The 25,663-nt window shown below is 36.0% G+C and overlaps 1 protein-coding gene across 1 annotated transcript; it reads left to right on the top strand.

Moving 5' to 3' along the window:
- The first annotated feature begins 23,905 nt into the window (after window positions 1-23,905).
- On the top strand, window positions 23,906-25,123 carry LOC137966564 (probable glycosyltransferase At5g03795). The gene has a single exon (XM_068813229.1). It carries the CDS (start codon window positions 24,000-24,002, stop codon window positions 25,038-25,040), a length of 1,041 nt encoding a protein of 346 aa, XP_068669330.1. The 5' UTR covers window positions 23,906-23,999; the 3' UTR covers window positions 25,041-25,123.
- Window positions 25,124-25,663: the final 540 nt, after the last annotated feature.

Raw genomic sequence — 25,663 nt, 5'->3', positions numbered from 1 at the left:
ATGTTAACTAAGTTTAATATTTGATCATTAGTTGTGTTTGATGTTATTTAAATTATGTATATATTTATAAATATAAATTAATCAAATAATAAAATTGGAATATTATTAAATATTAAGTTATATAACTTAATATTATCTTGAAAACCAAATATTAAACAATTTAATTAATAAAAATTTAGTATACAAGAAGATAACTAAATTTAATTTTATAGTATGGAGGCACTACTCTTTTAATTTTATAAATTATCCACCATTGTAAAAGAGATTCATCTACATCCTAGCCATGATCTAAGGGTAACTCACATTATGCCCGTATCCTCCTAAAAGGTGGACCAACAACATATGTATACTTCTTCTATTTATCATATGCATAATTACAATGTTAATAGCCAATTATAAAGGTCATTTGGTAGTTTGATATATGAGGAAATTTAGTAAAATGGATGCAAGTGGCTTACAGATAATAATAAAGTCAAAGTTTTAGGGAGTAATAGAATTCATTGATTGATGTAATTAAGTACATTGGTGTTCTATTTATACTAAAGTCAACAACTAGAATAAAAGTAAAATTAAACTATCCATGTCCTATTTACACCCCAAATAGAATCTTTAAAGATAACCCCTAAAACAATTAAACAACTAATTCATAAATAGAGAATTAATTGAACTAAAGACATCTTGGGTGAGACTGCCTTCCATGAGATTCATGTAAGACTTTACAATATTAGTTCTTTCACTAAGAGACTCCTTTACCATAAGAATCACATAAGAATCCTCCATATTTGCTTATTCAACACTCCCCCTCAAGCTAGAGTTTATAACTTCAGCTTGCCCAGAAAAAAAAAAAAAAATGGTGTTGAATCTTCAATCTTCATTTGTCTTCAATACTTTGGGCTAAAAAAAATCTCTGAATGATGCATATTATTCATCTTGTAGTCTCCCCCTTACTTGGATGTTCTTCATTACTGGTCACATGAATTTTTTTTACACAACTCATGGAATTCTTCATTGCTAGTCACATAGAATTTTTTTATGACAACTCGTGAAATTCTTCATTGCTCTTCAACAATTCTTCTTTGTATTTATGATTCTACTTCTCCCATAGTAGAATCTTTCTTTTTTCAAGGAGCCCAACTAGCACAAAACTAAGAAACATCGTTCCTGGCCAAATTATAAGATTCTACACACCAATCAAAACAGTCCAAGTTTGAAACCTAGGTTCACTCAATTTCAAAGCCCAATTTTTGGGCGTTGAAAAGGGTCTACTCGGTATTTGAAGGATAACTTAAAAACATCACCACATGGGTAACAAAAAATAAAACACTTGATTCAAGCTAGATATAGGGCATATTTTATTCTTTATAAGTAGTGGATTTATAGTCATTACTCTGAACTAATGAGAAAAAACTACGACATTGATAGGAGAGGTATTAATGAAATTTCTGAAAACTAACACAAAAGACTAGTTTTGACACCAAGAAAGAAAAATTATTAAAAAATGGACCAGCCCAAATATATGGGCCATAAAGTACTACAATTTGACCATGAAATCTCACCATTGCTCTAACTCCAAAAAAATCAAGAACACTAATTTGACCACTTTTTACACCAAGAAGGGGAGTCTTGAATGGTAGATGCACCAAAAGATATTCAGAAAAGGACCAACAGTCCAATCCAAAATATGGGCCAAAAAAATAAGTAGAATTTGATCATGAAATCTTACCATTATTCTAATAATAAAGACAAAAAAAAAATCAGCATGACTAATTCAACCAACCTAATCAAACATTTGACAAAAAAATTACCTCAGATTTTAAACACCAAAAAGAAGGTAAACCTTAATACCAGCTCCAAGTTGTATTAACATCCAATGAATGTTGGTGTTATATTTGTCCTAGAGCTTGAATTGACTAAACTTGAAAAGATATAAAGGATAATTTAGATCAAGAGGGGGGTAATAATAGTTAATATGGTAGGTCTAAGGTAGAAATGACCAAGTAGGACCATTAGAGGGAGTTATGTAGATTTGAAAGGCTATAATCATCCATTTAATGGAATGAACTGGAAGAGTAAATGGAGTCTTGAAATCCTAAAAACTAGTGTAATTTCTTAATGTCTTCTCTCCCAACTCCAAACCACATCCTCTCTCTTTCTTTACTCTCTTTGTAATTTCTTAATGTCTTCTCTCCCCACTCCAAACCACATCCTCTCTCTTTCTTTACTCTCTTTCTCACTCAAGTTGGAAGGATCTTAAATCAGAACCAACTTTTCTCGGGATTTTTTACTACTATAAATATGTAATACAATGCACGTCTCAAATGACATACATTCAAGTCTAGTTTTACAAGCAACAAGTTTTATCTCAAACTGATCCTTCTATAAGGGTAAATCATTATTGAATTCCATAAAGGTCAAGCGCACGAAGATAATCTTTTCGGTAAATTTCATTATCATTCCAATGCAAGCCCTTGGAGTCTAGTTCCTAAAACAATAATTATTTTCACTTTTCTATGAATACTCGAAAAGTCATTGGCAAAAACTGTTTTCTATGGCATGGTAGCTGATATTAGCTTTTTTATTTCATGTGATATGATAGCATATAGACCAAAGCAAAACAAAACCTTCTTTGTTCTATTCCCCAATTTCCCCCTCAGTCTTCTACCTACTCGAGAAACCTCCCACAAAAACTATTCTTTCTAAGGAGGCTTTCTTTTTTCTCCTTCTCTCCTTTTTCACTTCTCACACTCAAGGTTTTTAGCCATCATTTTCTCCCCAAACAACTTTTACCCAAAATCCTTCTCGATAGATAACATCTATATTCTACATTAGAATCCACTTCAAATCACTCAGAATACTCAAAAAACTTATTAAAACTTCAAACAACAACACATTTTAACAAAGATAAAAAATACCACTCCATATATACATGAAGAGAAAAAAAAGTCCAAACTCACCAAATGTCAAGTCTATGAAAAAGAAACCAGAAGGCTCTTGGTTCTAATTTCTCAAATAGACAAAGAAGGATGATTCAACAACAACTGTAAACCACAATTCTATCCATCTAGAGGTGATATCCAACACACCTTTCGCCCCCTTAGTTATTCTGAATAACCTAATCTAGATCCATAAAATAGACCATTCAAACTCACAAGCTCCGATGCAAATAGTTGCCCCCATTTTAACTCTGAAAATCCATTTTTGAAATTTCAATCAATCAATCTAAGATGCGCAATTGAAACTGACATCATTTCCAAAACTTACAAACAAAGGAAATTCGGTCTTTCACATCTTTAACATGGAAAAGTGTTAAGAGAGTTGTTCTAGGTTTAGTTTGAAGTTTCTACATTGTTCTTTTAAGAGAGGATAAAAGCTTTGGTCACCAATAAAGAAGACATTGTAGGGACTCATACGGGAGGGGAAGAGCTCAAAAGAAGATGTGGGCATGCTAGGTAGAGGAAAAGGGGGGGGGGGGGGGGGAGGAATTCAAATTCATTTCATTCATCTACATGAACTTCATCTTCGCACTTGGTGTTAGTGTAGACGACTTCATGTGCACTGGAAAACAGTTTCCAGTATTAGTGCCCCAACATGAGAAAAATATAAAAAACAAGAGAATCCCTAAACCCTTACAGTACACTTAATTAAAACATAATCCTTAAACCCCAAATTAGGTAAAACATGCATTATTACTACACGAATAAGTAATTTAATGTTTAATTAAAATATATTAATATATTCATTAATTGAATTATATATTATATTATTTAATGATTGCATTATATTGTGCATTAATACAGTAATTACGCCAGCCAATGAAATACACACATGATTAATTATTTAATGATTGCATTTTATTGTGCATTAATATAGTAATTACGTGAGCCAATGAAATACGCACATAATTAATTATAATAAATAAATAAATAACATTATAAATAACAAAAACAAATGTAATAAGTATAGTAATTATTTTTTAATAACATATGATATACTTTAACCTAAAAATGAATGATTTAAGAGGGAAAATTGATCTAATCATAACTTTAACACACTATAAATTTGTACGTAATATTAATTAATAATAAGTTTCCGTTAAATTTGAAACCATTGATTTTATTAAATAAAAAATGGATTAATTAAACCAAAATAATTGATCAAATGCTTGATTTAACAATATCTTAATTACCACTACTAAATCACTAATATAATACAATAATTAAAAAATAAATATAATGAGAAAATAAAGAATTATTTTATTAATAACAGAAGATGACTTTTTTATGTGGTATTAATTAATAATATATTTCCCCAAAATTGAAAATAATTAATTGATCAAATGTGTATTGTAACTATATTTTATTTACCAGGCATAAATATCTAGTTTAATATAGTAATAAAATTTAATAAAAATAATATATAAATAAATATACAACTTCATTAATAACGTATGAAAAATTATTCTAATAACCAGTTTGTGACTTTAGTATTAAAATCATCAAATTACAAGTTTAGTTCATAAGAACAATACATGTTAAAAAACAATAGGATACAATCATCAGTTATCATTCCACATGCAAGTCGTTATGTCATCTCGAAATTGTGCGGCTCTTGTGGATTCTGATGCACGTTGCCTCCAAAAGCTTATTGATTGGGTATCTTCTTCCACAAGACCATCACTATCATCGCTGTCGGTGTCATCCGTTGCACCTAATTGGACCCTATCACCTCCTCCACCGAAGTCGTCATCCGAATCATCATCTTCCAAATCAAATATATCATTGTAATCCTCTCCACGTATATAATTGTGCAATATGTAACAAACAATGACAATTTTGTCTGCATCTTAAAGAAAATGGAGGAGCGCCTTTCAACATTTAAAATCGAGTTTTTAAAGCACCAAAAGTTCTCTCAAAAGTATTCTGCAAAGATGAGTGTCTACAGTTGAATAATTATTTTTCATTCCTAGGAATATTATCTCCAAATTCTTGCAGATGATACCAAGTTCCTTGATATGGAGCCAAAAATCCTGAAAAATTTGCATAACCAGCATCAACTAGATAATATTTACCTACAATAGAAATTATATTCTACATAAAATAAATAAAGATAAAATAGATAAAATATTACTACATAAAAATATATTATTTAACTTCAAATACAAATAGTCTATTTCGGCGAGTCAATGCGTCCTTTAGTACACAAGAATCTACTGCTGATCTCTCCCATCCAGCTAGTACATAAGTGAATTGCATGTCAAATGTACATACTACAATCACATTTTGTGAAAGATAACCCTTTCTATTCTAGAACCTTTGTTGTTCTTCAAGTGGGATGTTCGCTTTGATATGCATTCCATCAATAGCCCCAATACAATCCTAATTATATAATTTCAATTAATATTGACTAAATTTTTATAGTAATCTAAATTTGTTTAGTTAGAGGGGAAGTGATGTTACCTTGAAGTATGGATAAAACATTGAATTGTTTAAAATCCTCGAGTGTGTGCGTTCTGAAGGCTGTTTGATGTAATCAGAGTGAAGTTTGAGAATAGCATCCAACACCTTGTTGAAATATTTACTTATGGTCCAGTTCGATCTATCAAATATCGATCTATCAAATATCTTTACTGTGACATTATAGGCTTGTTGTTGACCAACAGTTAGGAGGAAATAGGCAAGTTGTTCTTCTACTGAGATGGTATTTGTGGCTAATAAAAACCCTTTGCTATTTAGTATTTTTTCCAATTTGCGAAATAAAATTTGATTCACCTATAAACTTTTTGAAATTTAATAAGTGATTTGTCTGATGCCTTTTGCAAATACAACGGACCATTAATCCCACAAGAATGTGGTACACGTCTATCACAATGACATAGATAGTATCTTCCTATGACGACAATAATACATGTCAATCCAACAAAAGTTGCAACCCTTTCTTCTTCTGTCATAATAACCATGGAAATTTTCAAATTTAATCTTCCTAAAAGTCATAAACAAAAATAAACTTCAATCTTCAATCATAACCTATTCATCCAAACTCAGCAATCATATTTATAGCAATGAAAATCCTTAATTGACCACATCCATACTCACCCACCATATTATCAACATAATATATTAACACAACAATCATATAAAATAAGAAACTTGACCATACTGATAAGTCTTGCAATGTTATAATGCAAACATCATCTTTAATACATAACAATCTTCCCAAAGAAGATATTGTTCTTAAAACTTATTACAAATATTTTCTTGCACAATATTTAAGCCACCCGACCTGCTCTTCCACTGTCATCGCCGTAAACATGGCCTTCTTACTTGGCGTATCCAACCATTCAGGAGCACCATACTTCATATCGTCCGACAGGTCAGGGATTTCCCTGAGGGTATTGACACAATATTTTTCGACATCGCCCTCGTTAGGGTTCATAACATTATTCAATGCTTGACCGATTCGATTAACTGCATCAATGAATTTACTACTGTCATTAGTGGGCAATTCGCTTCTCTTTCTATGACAACTTGAAGATGACCCTTTACTTCTCCAAGATTGCTCCACTGTCGAATCATTTCCGCTAATGAATTGCAATGGAGTTTTCCTAACTACTTCAACATTCTCGGACTCGTCCATCAGGACAGGATCCTACTCATGGATGAGTTCATCGCCCAGATCTATAGGAGTTGTACTACCAGACCCTACGGCAATTGAGTTTCCCACTACCAAAGCCAATTTTTCATAAAGGGGGCAGCCTTGTTGTCTATACTTTTCAGCATCTTTATGCTCCTACAAGAATAAAACATCATTTAGATGACTTGGAATAGAGTTCTTGTAATGCGAAACAATACAAAATATTTTACAGTACATCATGATTTACTGACCTTAATGTAGTCTTGCCATACAGAATGACTTGTAGTAACAAGATGATTGGTTGCATCCCAACCGAATCCACTAGTGTTGAGACAACTCATTACCGTTTGATATGTTTTCTTCTATGATTTTGCTCGATTCTTGAGCTGCTCAACAGTTTTTTTATTGACTGCGTCTTCATTAAACTTATTAACATATTCCATATATACCTCATGCTTCCTAACTCTATTGGGCAACTTGTTCCCTATATTTACCTACTCGACTAAAAGAGATAGAGCATTTTGTTGTCTTCTTCGAAGCTACAAATGTCATATGATCGAGCACTTGGTTGTCTTCTTACAACCATTTATAATCTAAATCCGAGATTGTCTACATGGAAAAAACTTTATTAGATAACCATTACCCGTCACAGAAACAAAAACCACAGATAAGAAAATACCATGTGGTGGATATTTATAACACCAGAATCTCCTCATCATATGGCAAAAACATTCCATAGCACTTCAAAATTTTTAAACAACATTCTAAAAACGTCCAAAATTAGTCAACTATTTCCATTGTAGATACACTAAACAATGCAAAAACATGAACACATCTAGTCCAAATTCACCGAACACTCTTAGTAGAGCCCCATATGACTTCACAGTCACTACGAACTGTACCTCGTCAGTGATGGGGGTCGGGTTTCGTTGGCAAATGGATGGTCGTGTAGGCGACTCAGCCTTGTTTGAACTGGACTAAATACTATAAACTCTAAACCGTAATCGAAAACCTTAAAAAAACCCTAATAAACCTTAAACCCTTAAAATTCTAAACGCTAAACTCTAATTCCAAAACTTAAACAAAAAACCCTAGATCTTAAAAACCCTAAACCCTATCACCCAATAAACCTAAACTGAAATTTTTTTTTGAAAAAAAACCTAAACCCTAATTCCATAACCTAAACCCTAACAATACCATAAATCCTTAACCCTAAACACTTAACCTTAAATACAGAGCACCAAACCTAAAAATACTAAACCCTAACCCTAATCTAGAATTTAGACCCTAAACCATAACCCTAAATCCCACAATTATGCACAAATAACCCCAAATTAGGCACTAAAACTAAAATTAAATCAAATACGACACTTATTTAATGGAAAAAAAATTAGGGTTTAGTCATACCTTCTAAAATTTGGGGAAAATCGAAGTCGAAGGGTGAAATCAAAATCGAATGGGGAAATCGATGCCGAATCGAAGTAAAAATTAAGAAATCGAAGCCCAAATGTCAAAATCCAAGAAAATTGAACCGAAATAGGGGAAATCGAACAAAATCAGAAGGTATTGGGGAAAAAGAGAATAGCAAGAGGGAGAAGGGAGTGAGAGGCAGAAAGAGAGAAGAGAGGGAGAAGAGAGAGAGAGAGAGAGAGAGAGAGAGAAGAGAGGGAGGCCGAGAGGGATAAGAGAGAGGGCGAAACGAGCTGGAGGTTTAGCGGGAGAACGAGTTCGAGATGGAGAGAAGGACGCCGAAAGGATGTTCGCAGTGAGAGACAGAGGCCATAGGGAGATGGAGATCGGAGAGAGACGGTGGAGAAGAGATCTTGGGGGCCGCATGGAGATGAGAAAGGGGATGCGGGAGATAGGGTGGGAAAAAAATGAAATGAAGAGAGCGAGAGAGGGGGAAAAAAATCATCGAGGGTGTAAACCCTGGCGATCGCTTCATCCAGATGAATGAAAAATATGGGCGGAAACCAAATTCTGTCACTTTGGTCGTGGAGAAGATTTTTTAAATCATCTTAGTCATCTAGATGACTTGAATTCTTGTGCTCCACTAACAACCTCAGGATATGAACTGAGTAATGTGGCTGAAGTTCATCTCCTGTGTCAAGTTGACTAACCCCCCCATAGTGAATGATGCCTCTTAGGTACCTAAAAATTATTTTTACTACAGTTAAATGTGACTCTGTAGGCCTAGGTGGCTTCTTGGAGGGAATGGTTGAATTGAGTTTTTAAAAATTACAAAAAAAGTGTGCACAAAATAAAATATTTGTAAATGCAAGTAAAGCAAGATAAATTCATACACCACAATAAACACAAGATTTTTTTATTATCGATGTTCCTCTATTGGTATTCATTGTCCAATAATTCGTGCTTAGGAGATTCCACTAATGTGTGTTAGATTCTAGGGTTGTATGTTTAGAAGGCTTAGGGTTTTAGAGAAGTGAGTGGAAGAAGAAGAAGAAAGAAGAGAAAGAGAGCTACAGAGAGGAAAGAGAAAGTGAGGCTCAAAGAGAGATGAGAAAAGAGAGAGAGGAGCACAACCTAATGAGCCCTATCCCTTGTTCCTTATTTATAGATATGATAGTGTAAACCCTAATACATTAAGGAAAAGAATGATGTGAGACTTTACACATAATTACATCACGATGCCACTCTCTCACTTAATTACATATTGCCATTATTTCCTTCAACACCCTCTAAAGGTGGTGGGAAAACATCAAAGGTCCCCAACTTGGAACATGTTTATGAAAGGGGCTTTCCACCAACCGGTTTTTGTAAAAATGTCTGCTAGTTGATTCTTGGACAGGATATATCGTGATATCACACTAGCTTGTAATTTTTCTTGAACAAAGTGACAATCTATCTCGATATGCTTTGTTCTTTCATGAAACACTGGGTTGCAATATGAATGGTTGCTTGATTATCACAATGAAACTGCATAGGTTTAGTTACTCGGAACCCAAGTTCAATCATAAAGGTTTTAAGCCATAATAACTCACTTACAACATGTGCCATAGACCTATATTTTGCTTTTGCATTTGATCTGGCCACCATACTTTGTTTCTTGCTTCTCCATGTGACAAGGTTGCCACCAACTATTGTTCAATATCCAGAGGTGGATTTTCTATCGTAAAGAGAATCTAATCAGTCTACATCTGCAAAAGCTTCTATTTCATTGTGTCTATTGCTCTTGAATCAACCACTGATAAAACATTAAGGTGTAGATTAAGGATAAAAGCTTTGGTCACCAATAAAGAAGACATTAGGGGGGTTAGTCAACAAACTAGAAATTTGATCTTCATCTTCATCTCATGCATCATTTTCGAAGTGGGTGTAAGTATGGACAAGTTCATGTTTGAAAATTTTGAATTAGGGTGTTAGTGTGGACAAGTTCATCTTCATCTTCATCTTCGAAATTGAACAAAATCGGAAGGTTTTTTGGGGGAAAGGAGAATAGCCAGAGAGAGAAGGGAGTGGGAGGCTGAAAGGGAGAAGAGAGAGAAGAAAGGGGAGTCGAGAGGGATAAGAGAGAGAGAGAAGCGAGAGAGAAAAACGGAGAGCGAGTCCGAGAGAAGAGAGGGAGGTACGTAGACGAGAGAGGGGGTGCGAGTCCGAGAGACGGAGGCCGAAGACGTGAGGGAGCAAAGATGGAGGTCGGAGACGAGAGTCCGAGAGAAGAGAGGGAGCAGCTGCATCAAAGGCGCAGGGAGACGAGAGAGGGGGTGCGGGAGAGAGGGAGGAAAAAAGGGAAATGAGGACGCATGAGAAAGGGGGGTGCGAGGAAAGAGGGGAAAAAAAAAAACCAAGCCGCACACGTCCTTCTTCTCGAAGAAGATAAAAAATGACCTTCAACGAGATGAAGGATTTTAAAACGTGGAGATGAAAGACCGCCAGATGAAATGTCATCTACGCTCCACTACCGACTTCAACTGATGAAGGGCGTCATGCGGATGATCTTCATCTTGGACTTCAAGTTGACTAACCCCCTCATTGTAGGCACTCATACGGGAGGGGAAGAGCACAAAAGAAGATTTGGGCATGCTAGGTAGAGGGAAGATACAATGTCATAAGTAAAAAAATATTACCTATCATAGTAAGGGGGGTTAGTCAACAAAACTGAAATTTGAAGTTCATCTTCATCTCTTGATTCAAATTCATTTCATTCATCTATATGAACTTCATCTATGCACTTGGTGTTAGTGTAGACGACTTCATGTGCGCTGGAAAATAGTTTCCAGTGTTAGTGCCCCAACGTGAGAAAAATATAAAAAATAAGAGAATCCCTAAACCCTTACAGTACACTTAATTAAAACATAATCCTTAAACCCCAAATTAGGTAAAACATGCATTATTACTACACGAATAAGTAATTTAATGTTTAATTAAAATATATTAATATATTCATTAATTGAATTATATATTATATTATATAATGATTGCATTATATTGTGCATTAATACAGTAATTAGGTGAGCCAATGAAATATGCACATGATTAATTATTTAATGATTACATTTTATTGTGCATTAATACAATAATTACGTGAGCCAATGAAATACGTGCATGATTAATTATAATTAATAAATAAATAACATTATAAATAACAAAAACTATTGTAATAAGTGTAGTTATTAATTTTTTAATAGAATATGATATACTTTAACCTAAAAATGAATGATTTAAGAGGGGAAATTGATCTAATCATAACTTTAACACACTATATATTTGTACGTAATATTAATTAATAATAAGTTTCCATTAAATTTGAAACCATTGATTTTATTAAATAAAAAATGGGTTAATTAAACCAAAATAATTGATCAAATACTTGATTTAACAATATCTTAATTACCACTATTAAATCACTAATATAATACAATAATTAAAAAATAAATATAATGAGAAAATAAAGAATTATTTTATTAATAACAAAAGATGGATTTTTTACGTGGTATTAATTAATATTATATTTCCCAAAAATCGAAAATAATTAATTGATCAAATGCATATTATAACTATCTTTTATTTACTAGACATAAATATCTAGTTTAATATAGTAATAAAAATTTAATAAAAATAATATATAAATAAATATACAACTTCATTAATAACGTATGAAAGATTATTCTAATTACCAGTTCGTGACTTTAGTATTAAAATCATCAAATTACAAGTTTAGTACATAAGAACAACACATGTTAAAAAACAATAAGATACAATCATCAGTTATCATTCCACATGCAAGTCACTATGTCATCTCGAAATTGTGCGGCTCTTGTGGATTGTAATGCATGTTGCCTCCAAAAGTTTGTTGATTGGGTATCCTCTTCCACAAGACCATCGCTATCATCACTGTTTGTATCATCCGTTGCACCTAATTGGACCCTATCACCTCCTCCACCGAAGTGTCATCCGAATCATCATCTTTCAAATCAAATATATCATTGTGATCCTCTCCACATATATAATTGTGCAATATGCAACAAGAATTGAAAATTTTTGTCTGCATCTTAAAGAAAATGGAGGAGAGCCTTTCAACATTTGAAATTGAGCTTTTAAAGCACCAAAAGTTCTCTCAATAGTATTCCGAAAAGACGAGTGTCTTCAGTTGAATAATTATTTTTCATTCCTAGGAATATTATCTCTAAATTTTGGCAGATGATACCGAGTTCCTCGATATGGAGCCAAAAATCCTGGAAAATTTGCATAACCAACATCAACTAGATAATATTTACCTACAATAAAAATTATATTCTACATAAAATAAATAAAGATAAAATAGATAAAATATTACTACATAAAAATATATTATTTACCTCCAGATACAAATAGTCTATTTCGGTGAGTTAATGCATCCTTCAGTACATAGGAATCTGCTGCTGATCTCTCCCATCCAGCTAGTACATAAGTGAATTGCATGTCAAATGTCCATGCTGCCATCACTATTTGTGAGAGATAGCCCTTTTTGTTCCAGAACCTTTGTTGTTCTTCAAGTGGGATGTTCGCTTTGATATGCGTTCCATCAATAGCCCCAATAAAATCCTAATTATATAATTTCAATTAATATTGACTAAATTTGTATAGTAATCTAAATTTGTTTAGTTAGAGGGCAAGTGATGTTACCTTGAAGTATGGATAAAACATTGAATTGTTTAAAATCTTTGAGTGTGTGCGTTCTGAAGGCTGTTTGATGTAATCAGAGTGAAGTTTGAGAATAGCATCCAACACCTTCTTGCAATATTTACTTATGGTTCGGTTCGATCTATCAAATATCTCTGCTGTGACACTGTAGGCTTGTTGTTGACCAACAATTAGGAGGAAATAGGCAAGTTGTTCTTCAACTAAGATGGTCTTTGTGGCTAATAAAAACCCTCTGCTATTTAGTATTTTTTCCAATTTGCAAAATACAATTTGATTCATCCTATAAACTTTTTGAAATTTAATAGGTGATTTGTCTGATGCCTTTTGCAAATACAACGGACCATTAATCACAGAAGAACATGGTACATGTCTATCACAATGACATAGATAGTATCTTCTTATGACGACAATAATACATGTCAATCCAACAAAAGTTTCAACCCTTTCTTCTTCTGTCATAATAGCCATGGAAATCTGCAAATTTAATCTTCCTCATAAACAAAAATAAACATCAATCTTCTATCATAACCAATTCATCCAAACTCAACAATCATATTTATAACAATGAAAATCCTTAATTGACGACATCCATACTTATCCACTATATTATCCACATAATATATTAACACAACAATAATATAAAATAAAAAACTTGACCATACTGATAAGTCTTGCAATGTTATAATTCAAACATCATCTTTAATACATAACAATCTTCCCAAAGAAGATATTGTACTTAAAATGCATTACAAATATTTTCTTGCACAATATATAAGCCACCTGGCCGGCTCTTCCACTGTCATCGCCGTAAACATGGCCTTCTTACTTGGCGTATCCAACCATTCAGGAGCGCCATACTTCATGTCGTCCGACAGGTCCGGGATTTCCCTGAGGGCATTGACACAATCTTTTTCGACATTGCCCTCGTTAGGCTTCATAACACTATTCAATGCTTGAGAGATTCAGTTAATTGCATTAATGAATTTACTACCATCATCAGTGGGCAATTTGCTGCTCTTTCTATGATGACTTGAAGATGACCCTTTACTTCTCCAAGATTGCTCTGGTTTCGAATCATTTCCTCTAATGAATTACAATGGAGTTTCCCTAACTACAACATTCTCGGGCTCGTCCATCAGGACAGGGTCTGACTCATGGATGAGTTCATCACCTAGATCTGTAGGAGTTGTACTACCAGAGCCTACGGCTATTGAGTTTCCCACTACCAAAGCCAATTTTTCGTAAAGGGGGCAGCCTTGTTGTCTATACTTTTCAACATCTTTATGCTCCTACAAGAATAAAACATCATTTAGACGACTTGGAATAGAATTCTTGTAATGCGAAACAATACAAAATATTTTACAGTACATCATGATTTACTGAGTTTAATGTAGTCTTGCCATACAAAATGACACGGAGTAACTCGATGTATGGTTGCATCCCAATCGAATCCACTTGTGTTGAGACAACTCATTACCGTTTGGTGTGTTTTCTTCCATGATCTTGTTCGATTCTTGAGCTGCTCAAAAGTTTTTTTATTGATTGCGTCTTCATTGAACTTATTGACATATTCCATATATACCTCATGCTTCCAAACCCCATTGGGCAACTTGCTCCCTATATTTACCTGCTCGAGTAAAAGAGATAAAGCATTTTGTTGTCTTCGAAGCTCCAAATGTCATATGATCGAGCACTTGGTTGTCTTCTTACAACCATTTATAATCTAAATCCGAGATTATCCTCATGGAAAAAACTTTATCAGGTAACCATTATCCGTCATGAAAACAAAAACCACAGATAAGAAAATACCACGTGGTGGATATTTATAACACCAGAATCTCCTCACCACATGGCAAACACATTCCATAACACTTCAAAAATTTTAAACAACATTCTAAAAACTTCCAAAATTAATCAACTATTTCCATTGAAGATTCACAAAACAATGCAAAAACACGAACACATTTAGTCCAAATTCACCGAACACCCCTGGTAGAGCCCCATATGACTTCACAATCACTTTGAACTGTACCTCGTCAGTGATGGGGGTCGGGTTTCATTGGCAAATGGACGCTCGTGTAGGCGACTCAGCCTTGTTCGAACTGGACTAAACACCGTAAACTCTAAACCCTAATCGAAAACCTTAAAAAACCCTAATAAACCCTTAAAACCCGGCTACTCAGCCTTGTTTGAACTGGACTAAACATCGTAAACTCTAAACCCTTAAAACACTAAACCCTAATCGAAAACCTTAAAAAAAACCCTAGTAAACCCTTAAAACCCTAAACCCTAATTCCAGAACTTAAAAAAAAACCCTAGATCTTAAAATCCCTAAAAGTGCCAAACACTAAACCCTATCACCCAATAAACCTAATTGAAAAAAAACCTAAACCCTAATTCCATAACCTAAACCCTAATAATACCATAAATCCTTAACCCTTAAATACAGAGCACCAAACCTAAAAACACTAAACCCTAACCCTAATCAAGAATTTAGACCCTAAACCATAACCCTAAATCCCACAATTATGCACAAAGCACTAAAACTAAAATTAAATCAAATACAACACTAATTTAATGAAAAAAAATTAGGGTTTAATCATACCTCCTAAAATTTGGGAAAACTGAAGTCGAAGGGTGAAATCAAAGCCGAATGGGGAAATCGATGCCGAATCGAAGTAGAAATTAAGAAATCGAAGCCCAAATGTCAAAATCAAAGAAAATTGAAACCGAAATAGGGAAAATCGAACGAAATCAGAAAGTATTTTGGGAGAAAAGAGAATAGCTAGAGGGAGAAGGGAGTGAGAGGCCGAAAGGGAGAAGAGAGGGAGAAGAGAGAGAGAGAGAAGAGAGGGAGGCCATAGAGAGATGGAGACCAGAGAGAGACGGTGGAGAAGAGAGAGGGAGCAGAGAGCTCGGGGCTGCATGGAGATGATAAAGGGTGTGCGGGAGATAGGGCGGAAAAAAATAAAATGAAGAGAGCGAGAGAGAGGGTGCGGCAGAGAGAGGGGGAAAAAAATCGTCGAGGGTTCGAACCCCGGCGATCGCTTAAGCCATGGAGATATTTGAAATCATCTTAGTCATCTAGATGACTTGAATTCTGGTGCTCCACTAACGACCTCGGGAGATGAACTGAGTAATGCAGCTGAAGTTCATCTCCTGTGTCAAGTTGACTAACCCCCCCATAGTGAATTATGCCTCTTAGGTACCTAAAAATTCTTTTTACTACAGTTAAATGTGACTCTGTAGGCCTAGGTGGCTTCTTGGGAGGAGGGGAGGGGGGGGGGGGGGGGGGGGGGGGGGTGGTGGAGGGAATGGTTGAATTGAGTTTTTAAAAATTACAAAACAAGTGTGTACAAAATAAAATATATGTAAATGCAAGTAAAGCAAGATAAATTCATACACCACAATAAACACGAGATTTTTTTATTATTGATGTTCCTCTATTGGTATTCATTGTCCAATAACCCATGCTTGCGAGATTCTACTAATATGTGTGTTAGATTCTAGGGTTGTATGTTTAGAAGGCTTAGGGTTTTAGAGAAGTGAGTGGAAGAAGAAGAAAGAAGAGAAAGAGAGCAATAGAGAGGAGAGAGCAAGTGAGGCTCAAAGAGGGATGACAACAGAGAGAGAGGAGCACAACCTAATGAACCCTATCCCTTGTTCCTTATTTATAGATATGATAGTGTAAACCCTAATACATGAAGGAAAAGAATGATGTGAGACTTTACACATAATTACATCATGATGCCACTCTCTCACTTAATTACATATTGCCATTATTTCCTTCGACACTCCCTCTAAAGGTGGTCGAAAAACATCAAAGGTCCCCAACTTGGAACATGTTTATGAAAGGGGCTTTGCACCAACCGGTTTTTGTAAAAATGTCTGCTAGTTGATTCTTGGACGGGATATATTGTGATATCACACCAGCTTGTAATTTTTCTCGAACAAAGTGACAATCTATCTCGATATGCTTTATTCTTTCATGAAACACTGGGTGCAATATGAATGGTTTCTTGATTATCACAATGAAACTGCATAGGTTTAGTTACTCGGAACCCAAGTTCAGTCATAAAGGTTTTAAGCCATATTAACTCACTTACAACATGTGCAATAGACCTATATTTTTCTTTTGAATTTGATCTGGCCACCATACTTTGTTTCTTGCTTCTCCATGTGACAAGGTTTCCACCAACTATTGTTCAATATCCAGAGCTGGATTTTCTATCGTAAAGAGAATCTAATCAGTCTGCATCAGCAAAAGCTTCTATTTCAGTGTGTCTATTGCTCTTGAATAATAACCTTTGACTAGGGTTTTTCTTTAAGTATCTAAGAATTATCTCCAAGGCCACCCAATGAGAGTAGTGGGGTTTATACATGAATTGAATTATAACACTTACTGAATAAGATATATAAGGTCTAGTAGTCATGAGTTAGATCAACTTACCAACTAACCGTTGGAACTTCCAACATCAACATCACTACCTGTTTTAGTATAAAGCTTAAGATTACGCTCCATCGGTGTATCAGCTAGCTTACATATTAGCATCCATGTATCTTGTAATAGATCAAGAACATATTTTCTTTGTGATAAAAAAAATCCATAGCATGACAGGAGGACTTCTATTCCCAAGAAGTATTTCAAAAGCCTTATATCTTTGGTTAGGAACTCTTTGTTTAAATCTTCCTTGACTTTTTGAATGCCAATATGATCACTACCGGTGATAACAATATCATCAACATGAACTGCCTTGAGTATCTTCCCTCGGTTGGTGTTTCTAGGGAATATTGATGATCACTCTCAAACCTCTTGAACCAAAGCAGAGTAACAATTGTAATAACTTATCAAACCAACACCATGGAGATTGTTTGAGCTCATAGATAGCATTTTTTAACTTGTAGACTTTCTTCCCCTCATCCACATAACCAAATGGTTGTAGCACCTCTTCTATTAAGTCACCATTTAAGAAGGAATTTTTAACATCCTACTGATATAAACTCCATTTGAAATTAACCGCAAGAGAGATAAGAAACCAAATAGGATTCATTTTTGCCACTAGAGAAAATGTCTCATCATAGTCAATACCATATGATTGAGTATATCTCTTAGCAACTAACCATGCTTTATATCTGGTGATAGTGCCTTCTGGATTATACTTCAAGGTGACCACCCATTTGCAACCAAAAACTTTCTTAGAGGTTAGAAGAGTACTCAAGTCCCAAGTACAGTTGTTATGCATGGCTTGGATCTCATCATCCATGGTCATTGTCAATCGTGGATCAATACATGCCTCTTCATAACTGTTGGGAACATGAGCAGAGGATATGGCTGACAAAAAAACAACACAACGTGAAGATAATTGATGAGTGGATACATAATAAGAAATAGGATGTGATGTGGATGATGGCCATGTCGTAGTGTGGGGTTCTATGAAAAGAGCAATAGGATGAGTGTCATATGATGGACCAAACATAACTGGAGAGAAGGGAAGATAATTTACCTCAGGATCATCAGAAGACTGTATAGGTGAGTGGTTGGCAGGAGGTGAGGGAGGATCCTCATGAGGTTGCTCATCATGCTGAAAATGGAGATCAACAAACACATTTGACTTGGGAATTCCTACAGAGGGTGTAAAACCAGGAGGAGAATTTGCTGAGAAGTAGGGCTGATTTTCAAAGTGTTAGAAGACGGGCTCAAGCCCACACGTCCAAGGTGAGAAAACGCACACATCCAAGAGGTGGCATATAAGAAGATTTCTCATAAAGATGGCATGAAGCCATAATTACTTGTCTCTTTTATGTCTCTTTTCTTGTAATGTTGTAGCCCTAAGGGCTTGTAAAAAGCTATAAATAGTGGCCCTTGGATAAGAGGTAGGGCATCAAGCTCTCTCCTCTTTTTCTCAAAATCATCCAAGCTCTCTCCCTCCTTGGTAGGCACTCTCTCTTCTCCTTTTTCTTCTTACTTTGGTTAAGGTTCATATCATGGGATCCTAAATTCTACACAAAGAATGTAACATCAACGAAAATAAATGTTTTCTTGAGGACTAGAGACTAGCACACATATCCTTTCTGATTTTTAGAGTACCCCAAGAAAATACATTTAATCGCTTTGGGAGAGAACTTGTTTTGTAGAGGGCCCAATTGGTGAACAAAGGATGTACAACAAAACACGTGGTAGTAATGAAAATAGCGACGAATCTAGAAATAATGTAGAAAAAGGTCTCCTATCATGAAGAACACTGGAGGGCATTCGACTAATTAAAAAACAAGCGGTAAGAACCGCATATGGCAAATAAAACTAAGGGGCATGCATAGAGAGCATGATTGTCCGACTAACTTCAACTAGATTTTTACTTTTCTTTTTTGACACCCCATTCTACTATGGGATATAAACATACAAAGACTAGTGTATAATACTTTTTTCTTGGCATATTGTCTGAAATTGAGAGGAGAAATACTCCTTATTGTCATATCAAAATATTTGAACTTTTTTTCTGAAACCGAGTGTCCACCATGGCACAAAAAGTACTAAAAATAAAAAATAAAACTTCAGATCTATCTTTCATTAAATATAACCATGTGACTCTAGTATAATCATCAACAAAAATAAAAAAATTACTTGGCTTGAGAGATATTTGGGACATTAACTAGTCCCCACACATCGGAATGAACTAAAGTAAACTGTTTAGAAGTAATATTATTTCCTTGGGTTGAAACGTACATTTATGATGTTTCCTAAACTCACAAATTCACATGATAACCAAGAAAGGGAACTAACAGATGGAACCAATGACTTCAAAATTTGGAAGGAAGGGTGTCCTAGCCGGTTGTGCCATTGATGTGCTTCTCTTTATGTAAATGTAATAGCAGTTAAAATGGTGGGATCCATAAGGTAAAGACCCCCTCTCTCACAGCCTTGACGAATCACCTGTTTCATCTTGATGTCCTAAAAAACATAATAAGATAGAAAAAAGGTAACAAAGCAGTTAAAGCGTTTGGTTAACTGACTAATAAACATAAGATTAAGTGGAAATTGAGGCACAGATAAAACATTATTGAGTAAAAGAGAAGGAGATAGGTTTGATGTACTAGTGCCCTGAATTTTTGTTTGGGATCCATCTGCAATGGATACATACATATTCAAAGTACATGGAGACAAATTTGTCAAGGTATTTATATAACCAGTGAGATGTTCAGAGGCACCTGAAATAATACATGATGAAGGGCTAGAATGTGAGACAAAGGAAAATGCACCTGTAGTAGTAATAGTAGTTGTAGTGGTATCTTTAAGGGCTATTATCAGATTTTTGAATTTTTGAAATAAAGCATAATATTCTTCTAACAATGTCTTGAATTTTTTCGGGCCATTGGGAACTTCATGGTTGACTTGTGTAGTACAGGTGGAGGCTTTATGGGCCTTGAAACAATCTGATTTTTCATGTAGATTCCAACACTTATCAACCAAATGATTATTGAGGCAAGAAAAAGTACACTTTCTATTTTGACCATAGTTGGAGGGATTATAGTTTGAATCCCTACCACCTCTTCTAACTCTACCATAGGATTTACCCCCTCTTCCTTGTCCTCTTCCTTGGCTACCACTCTCCCTTCCTTGGGAGTATATGGCAGAATTTTCTACTTGACCTGGCTAATAAGAGGATACCTTGACAAATACCCTAAGCACAACTGTACAAACATCATTAAAAGAAGGTCTAGCAGATTGTTAAGCACCTAGCCAATACTACCCAAAAGACCGGCCTGTTAGGAGTAGAAGACATAGGTACTTAACCCAGGACCAGGACCAAAACATCACACCCCACCTTTGCGAGTTGACAACCATGACAACCCACTCTAGTGACACTGATTGGACCCGGGTTAAGTTCCTATGGCCTACCGGTAATTTTAATCTGGCCTCTAGGTCACCCCCTCCACTTAGGTCGCCCCTCCGTTAGGTCACCCCCTCCGGGATTCGAACTCGCGACGTGGGAGCCCACTCTGATACCAAATGTTAAACACCTAGCCAATACTACCCAAAAGACCATCCTGTTAGGAGCGGAAGACATAGGTACTTAACCCTGGACCATAACACAGATGAGGTTAATACCTAAGTTTTTGCAACATCCAAATAGGATTGTAGATTGGCAAGGCATACGGCTGACACAAAGTCTTCTCTTTGTTTTACTTGAGAAGAAAAATCGGATGAGTATGTTTGAACTACTAACCATTCTTGAAGCAAGCCTCAAAATTGAGCAAGATATTCGTGGAGATTACTCTCATGTTTTGTGTTGCACATGTCTTGAAATATGTCATAAACCTTTTGAAGACAACCAAGAATGGAGTATTGTTGAGACTTGTTGCATTTAGCATCTGTTGATGAGAAGATATGGAAGGCTCTTACAAGACTCTCACAATAAGAAGTCTCGTGGAGCAAGAAATAATATGGTGAAGTTTTACAGGAGTCTCACTAAAGAGTCTTAGTTTAAAGGTGTTTTAGTTATGTTAGTCGTCTATTTATATTGAGTTATTTAAGTATGTTAGGACTTATCTTTAAGTGTTAGAGTTTGGGTATAATTGGGACAAGGGTAGTTTAATTTCAACTGGACTCTATTACTTTACTCTATTATAAATTGGGGTTCATGTACTCAGATTACATCAAGTCAATGAAGTTTTTCTCTTTTCCATCAATTTAAATTTGATAAATAAATCGTTTGTGATTCTGAGCTATAGTTTTGGAGATATTGATATCAGAAGTATTAAAGCTTCCTTATTCAGGGATGGACTCACAAAGGATTATTTCATGTGTCCTTGTTAAGGAATTTCATTATTTGGTACGTGTTATTTGGGCATTGGCCCATATCCGCTGTTACTATTGTGTCTCTTTGACTAAGATATTATTATGGAAGAAGGACTCCTCGGTTACTGACTATTGTCAGCATTGGTTATTCTGATGAAGATTTAAATAAAGAACAGTGTGGCCCCATCATCTTATCTTCTTTTGATTCCTATTGTCATGTTATTATTATTTGGCAGACTTACTCCTACCTTCCTTTATTTGACTCTCACTTACCCCTTTGGCCAAACCCTTTTGAAGTAATGCTTTGGTTGGTCCCTTTTATTTATATAGGTGTTTTAAGTCCATTAAGATTTTATATTGGTACCTGTGGGTCTTTTATCGTCGTCTTGTGAATGACAGACATTACCCACTTTAGTGATTGTTATCACTATATTTATTCGAAATCCTTTGAGTTGGATTTCAACTTATGTTTTATCACCCATTTCTACCTTTGAGAGTAGGTGCCTAGTGTTGGGACACTGTGATGGAAGAGCTTATTAATATATCTATGTTATTTGGTTCAAGTTGGACTCAGTGCCATTACCTCCCAACTTGAGGGGGACTATTTAAGAGAAGATGTGGAAGACTCTTACAAGACTCTCACAGTAAGAAGTCTCACAGAGCCAAAATTAATATGGTAGAGTTTTACAGGAGTCTCACAGAAGGATGTCTCACAAAAGAATCTTAGCTTAAAGGTGTTTTAGTTATGTTAGTCTTCTATTTATGTTGAGTTAGTTAATTATGCTAGGACTTATCTTTAAGTGTTAGAGTTTGGATATAATTGGGATAATGGTAGTTTAATTGTAATTGGACTCTACTACTTTCCTCTATTATAAATAGGGGTTCATGTACTCGGATTACACTAAGTCAATGAAGTTTTTCTCCTTTCCATAAATTCAACAAAATCCCTTGATAAGGTCCTCGAGAACAGGGTGAGAGCGAGAGGAGAGGAAGAAGAAGAGGAGAAGAAAAAAACGGAAGAAGGAAGAGGAGGGAAGAAGAGAGAAGGCTAAAGAGAGATGGAGCTTGAGAGAGTTTGGGAGAAGAGAGAAAGGCTAGGGACAAATTTGATAGAAGAGGGGAAGGCTTGATGCTCTATCCCTTACCTTGAGCCTCTATTTATAGTTTATGAGAGGGTGCTACAATGACTAAAATGTATGTAGGGCTACAAGTTTTAAAAAGGAAAAAGATATAAATAGACATACATCATCTTACATAATTACATCTTTGTGTCATCCTTATGAGAAAGTACTCATTTACACTTTTATGCCACCTCCCTTATGTGGGGATGCATATTACCATGATGCCTCAACACTCCCTCTCAAGTTGGTGGGGAGAAAATATTGTAGATACCTAGTTTGCTGCATATAGTGGTTAAGATTTTGAATGTGACTGGTTTGGTAAGAATGTTTGCCACTTGTCCTTGTGATGAAATATGACTAAGAGATAAGATACCAACCTGAAATTTCTCCCGTATAAAATGGCAGTTTACCTTAATGTGTTTTGTTTTCTAATGGAAAATAGGTTTGTGGTGATATGAAATGACCACCTGGTTGTCACAATATAATTCTATAGAATCACCTTTATAGAACCCCAATTTAGTAAGAAGAGATCAGATTTATAAGAGCTCACTAATTCTGTGGGCCATAGCTCTTTATTCAACGAACGACACTGAACAACAAGGTAGCGCTCGATGAAAGAGAGGAAGGGAAGCACTCGATGAAGGAGAAAAAGAGAAGCACTTGGCTAAGGAGAGGAACGCAAGCGCTCGACGAAGGAGAGGAAAATAAGCGCTCGACAAATGAGGAATGACTAGACATAGGGGAGGAAGGGCGGGTGTGAAGGAGGAAGAAAGGGAGTAAGGGGTGTTATGTGCGAAATCGCAACAACGCAGTTGATCAAGGAACTCATTTTCGTAAGTTTTGCATGAAATTGAGTTTCATATTTGATGCAGTTGATCAAGAAACTCATTTTCGTAAGTTTTGCATGAAATTGAGTTTCATATTTGATGCAGTTGATCAAGAAAGTCATTTTCCTAAGTTTTGCATGAAATTGAGTTTATATTTGATCATGCCTCTTGATACATATATCACAAGATGTGAAGCAAGGCGATGAATATTTTGATCTATTTGGAAGAAAGATGGGAGATGGGGAGAAGATTTTGTGCTCGTGGTCGAGCTTGATAACCAAAACCATGAGCCCAGTATCGTGGCTAGTCTAGACTTTGAACGACACTACGGATCCAATGCGCGCCTTATCGGACTTACCTACATACGATGGAAAGATTACAAAATCACCTTCTCCTTCCGCGCCGTTCACTCTCCCTCTGCACCGAGCTGGTTAGCGTTAGTTAGCATTTGGGTTTCCATTCTTCATCTTCGTTTTCTTAATGGCGATCTCCACCTTCTCACTTCTTGTCTCCGTCTTTCTCTTTCTGTCAACGATTCCTTCATCGGAAAAGGTCTTGGTTGCTGCCTCTCCCTATCACTCACCCGTGGTTTTCCTCTCAAATTACCGTCAAATGCTCGGGAACTTCAAAATTTTCGTCTACGAGGCTCACAAAAATCAAACGTTCTCAACCAAAGTCGAAAGTCTCTTCCATAATTATCTCCTCAGGTCCCCTTTCTTGACTTCGGATCCCAACCTCGCTCACCTCTTTTATTTGTCTCTCCCATCCCAAAATCCGAGGTCAATCGCTCGTTTGATCCGCAATCTCCGACAGGACTTCCCTTTCTGGAACCAGACCCTCGGAGCCGACCATTTCTTCCTCTCCTGTAACGGAATCGGCGTCGAATCTGATCGAAATCTCGTCGAGTTGAGGAAGAACTCGATCTTACTCTCTTGTTTCCCAGCAACAGAGGGTAAATTCATCCCTCATAAAGACCTAACCCTACCCCCAATCTCCCGTTATCTTCCTTCTCCTACCGGAAACCGGAAGTTCCTCGGGTTTTTCCACTGTGAAGAGGTAGACAACTCCGCATCTTCTGTCTTGATCGAATTGGGGAAAGATCCTGACTTTCTCTGCGAACCGAAGCCGTTAGACTCTCAGACGTACGCAGAAAAGCTAGCCAGCAGTAGGTACTGCCTTTTCTTCTACGGTTCCGGAAAATTTCGCGTCGCAGAAGCGTTAGGTTCCGGGTGCGTGCCGGTGATGATTGCTGCTGAACGCTCGATGGTGGACCTGCCGTTTTCAGACGTATTGAGATGGACGGATATCGGCGTGTTTGTACATACAGACAACGGCACGAAGGTGAAGCAAGCGCTGGAGGAAATCACCGGGGAGAGGTACCGCAAGATGCAGGAGTTGGGAGGTCAGGCGAGCGTACATTTCCGTTGGGACGAAGGATACGAATACGATGCTTTTTATACTGTATTGTACCAGCTGTGGACAAGGAGGCATACGATCAGATATGCGCGGTGGAAACTATAATTGAAAAATCGCCTAGTTTGATAACCACAATTGTACTCGGTCAAAGGGAGATCAAATTAGAAAAAACCGGTTTGTTTTGGTCTTTTGGCCCCAACTACTCCTCCTACTTTATTCATAAAAAAATATTTTTAAAAACATATTTCTTAAACTTAATAACACTCAATATAACTATTCAAAATCTTCAAATGAATCGAACAAGCAATCAAACAACCATCAGGGAGCCTCCAGATGACCCAACCTTTTTTATATTCTCGGTTCTAGAAAGACCTTTCTAAGAAAATAAAACTTACACAATGAGGTTGGGGGGTTAGTCCACAATGAAGTGGATCGTTAGTGTAAGATGAATTGATTATATCACTTCATTCTCTCAGGCAAAAATCGGGGAATTTGGATTTAGCCCGATTTTTCGAATCAACCACTTGTAGCACGCGACGCGCGTTGCTTCTTCCTCCCTCCAAAAGGAAAAATTTCTCCCCATTTCCGTTTTTCCTCTCCCTTTCCCTCTCCCTCGGCCTTCGTCTCCCGACGATTTATTTCGCCCCATTTCTTCCTCTCGTCTTTGCTCTCTTTGCTCTCTTTGCTTTCTCTCATCATCTCTCGTTTTCGTAATTTGCTTTCTCCGT

The sequence above is a fragment of the Aristolochia californica genome, unplaced genomic scaffold (genome assembly GCF_029961685.1).
Source record: "Aristolochia californica isolate CCGP_79_NKW_82.1479 unplaced genomic scaffold, dmAriCali1.0.hap1 SCAF_5, whole genome shotgun sequence".
NCBI lineage: Eukaryota > Viridiplantae > Streptophyta > Magnoliopsida > Piperales > Aristolochiaceae > Aristolochia > Aristolochia californica.
The sequence above is the reverse complement of the archived record's forward strand: the minus strand, read 5'-3'. Positions and strand labels throughout refer to the sequence as shown.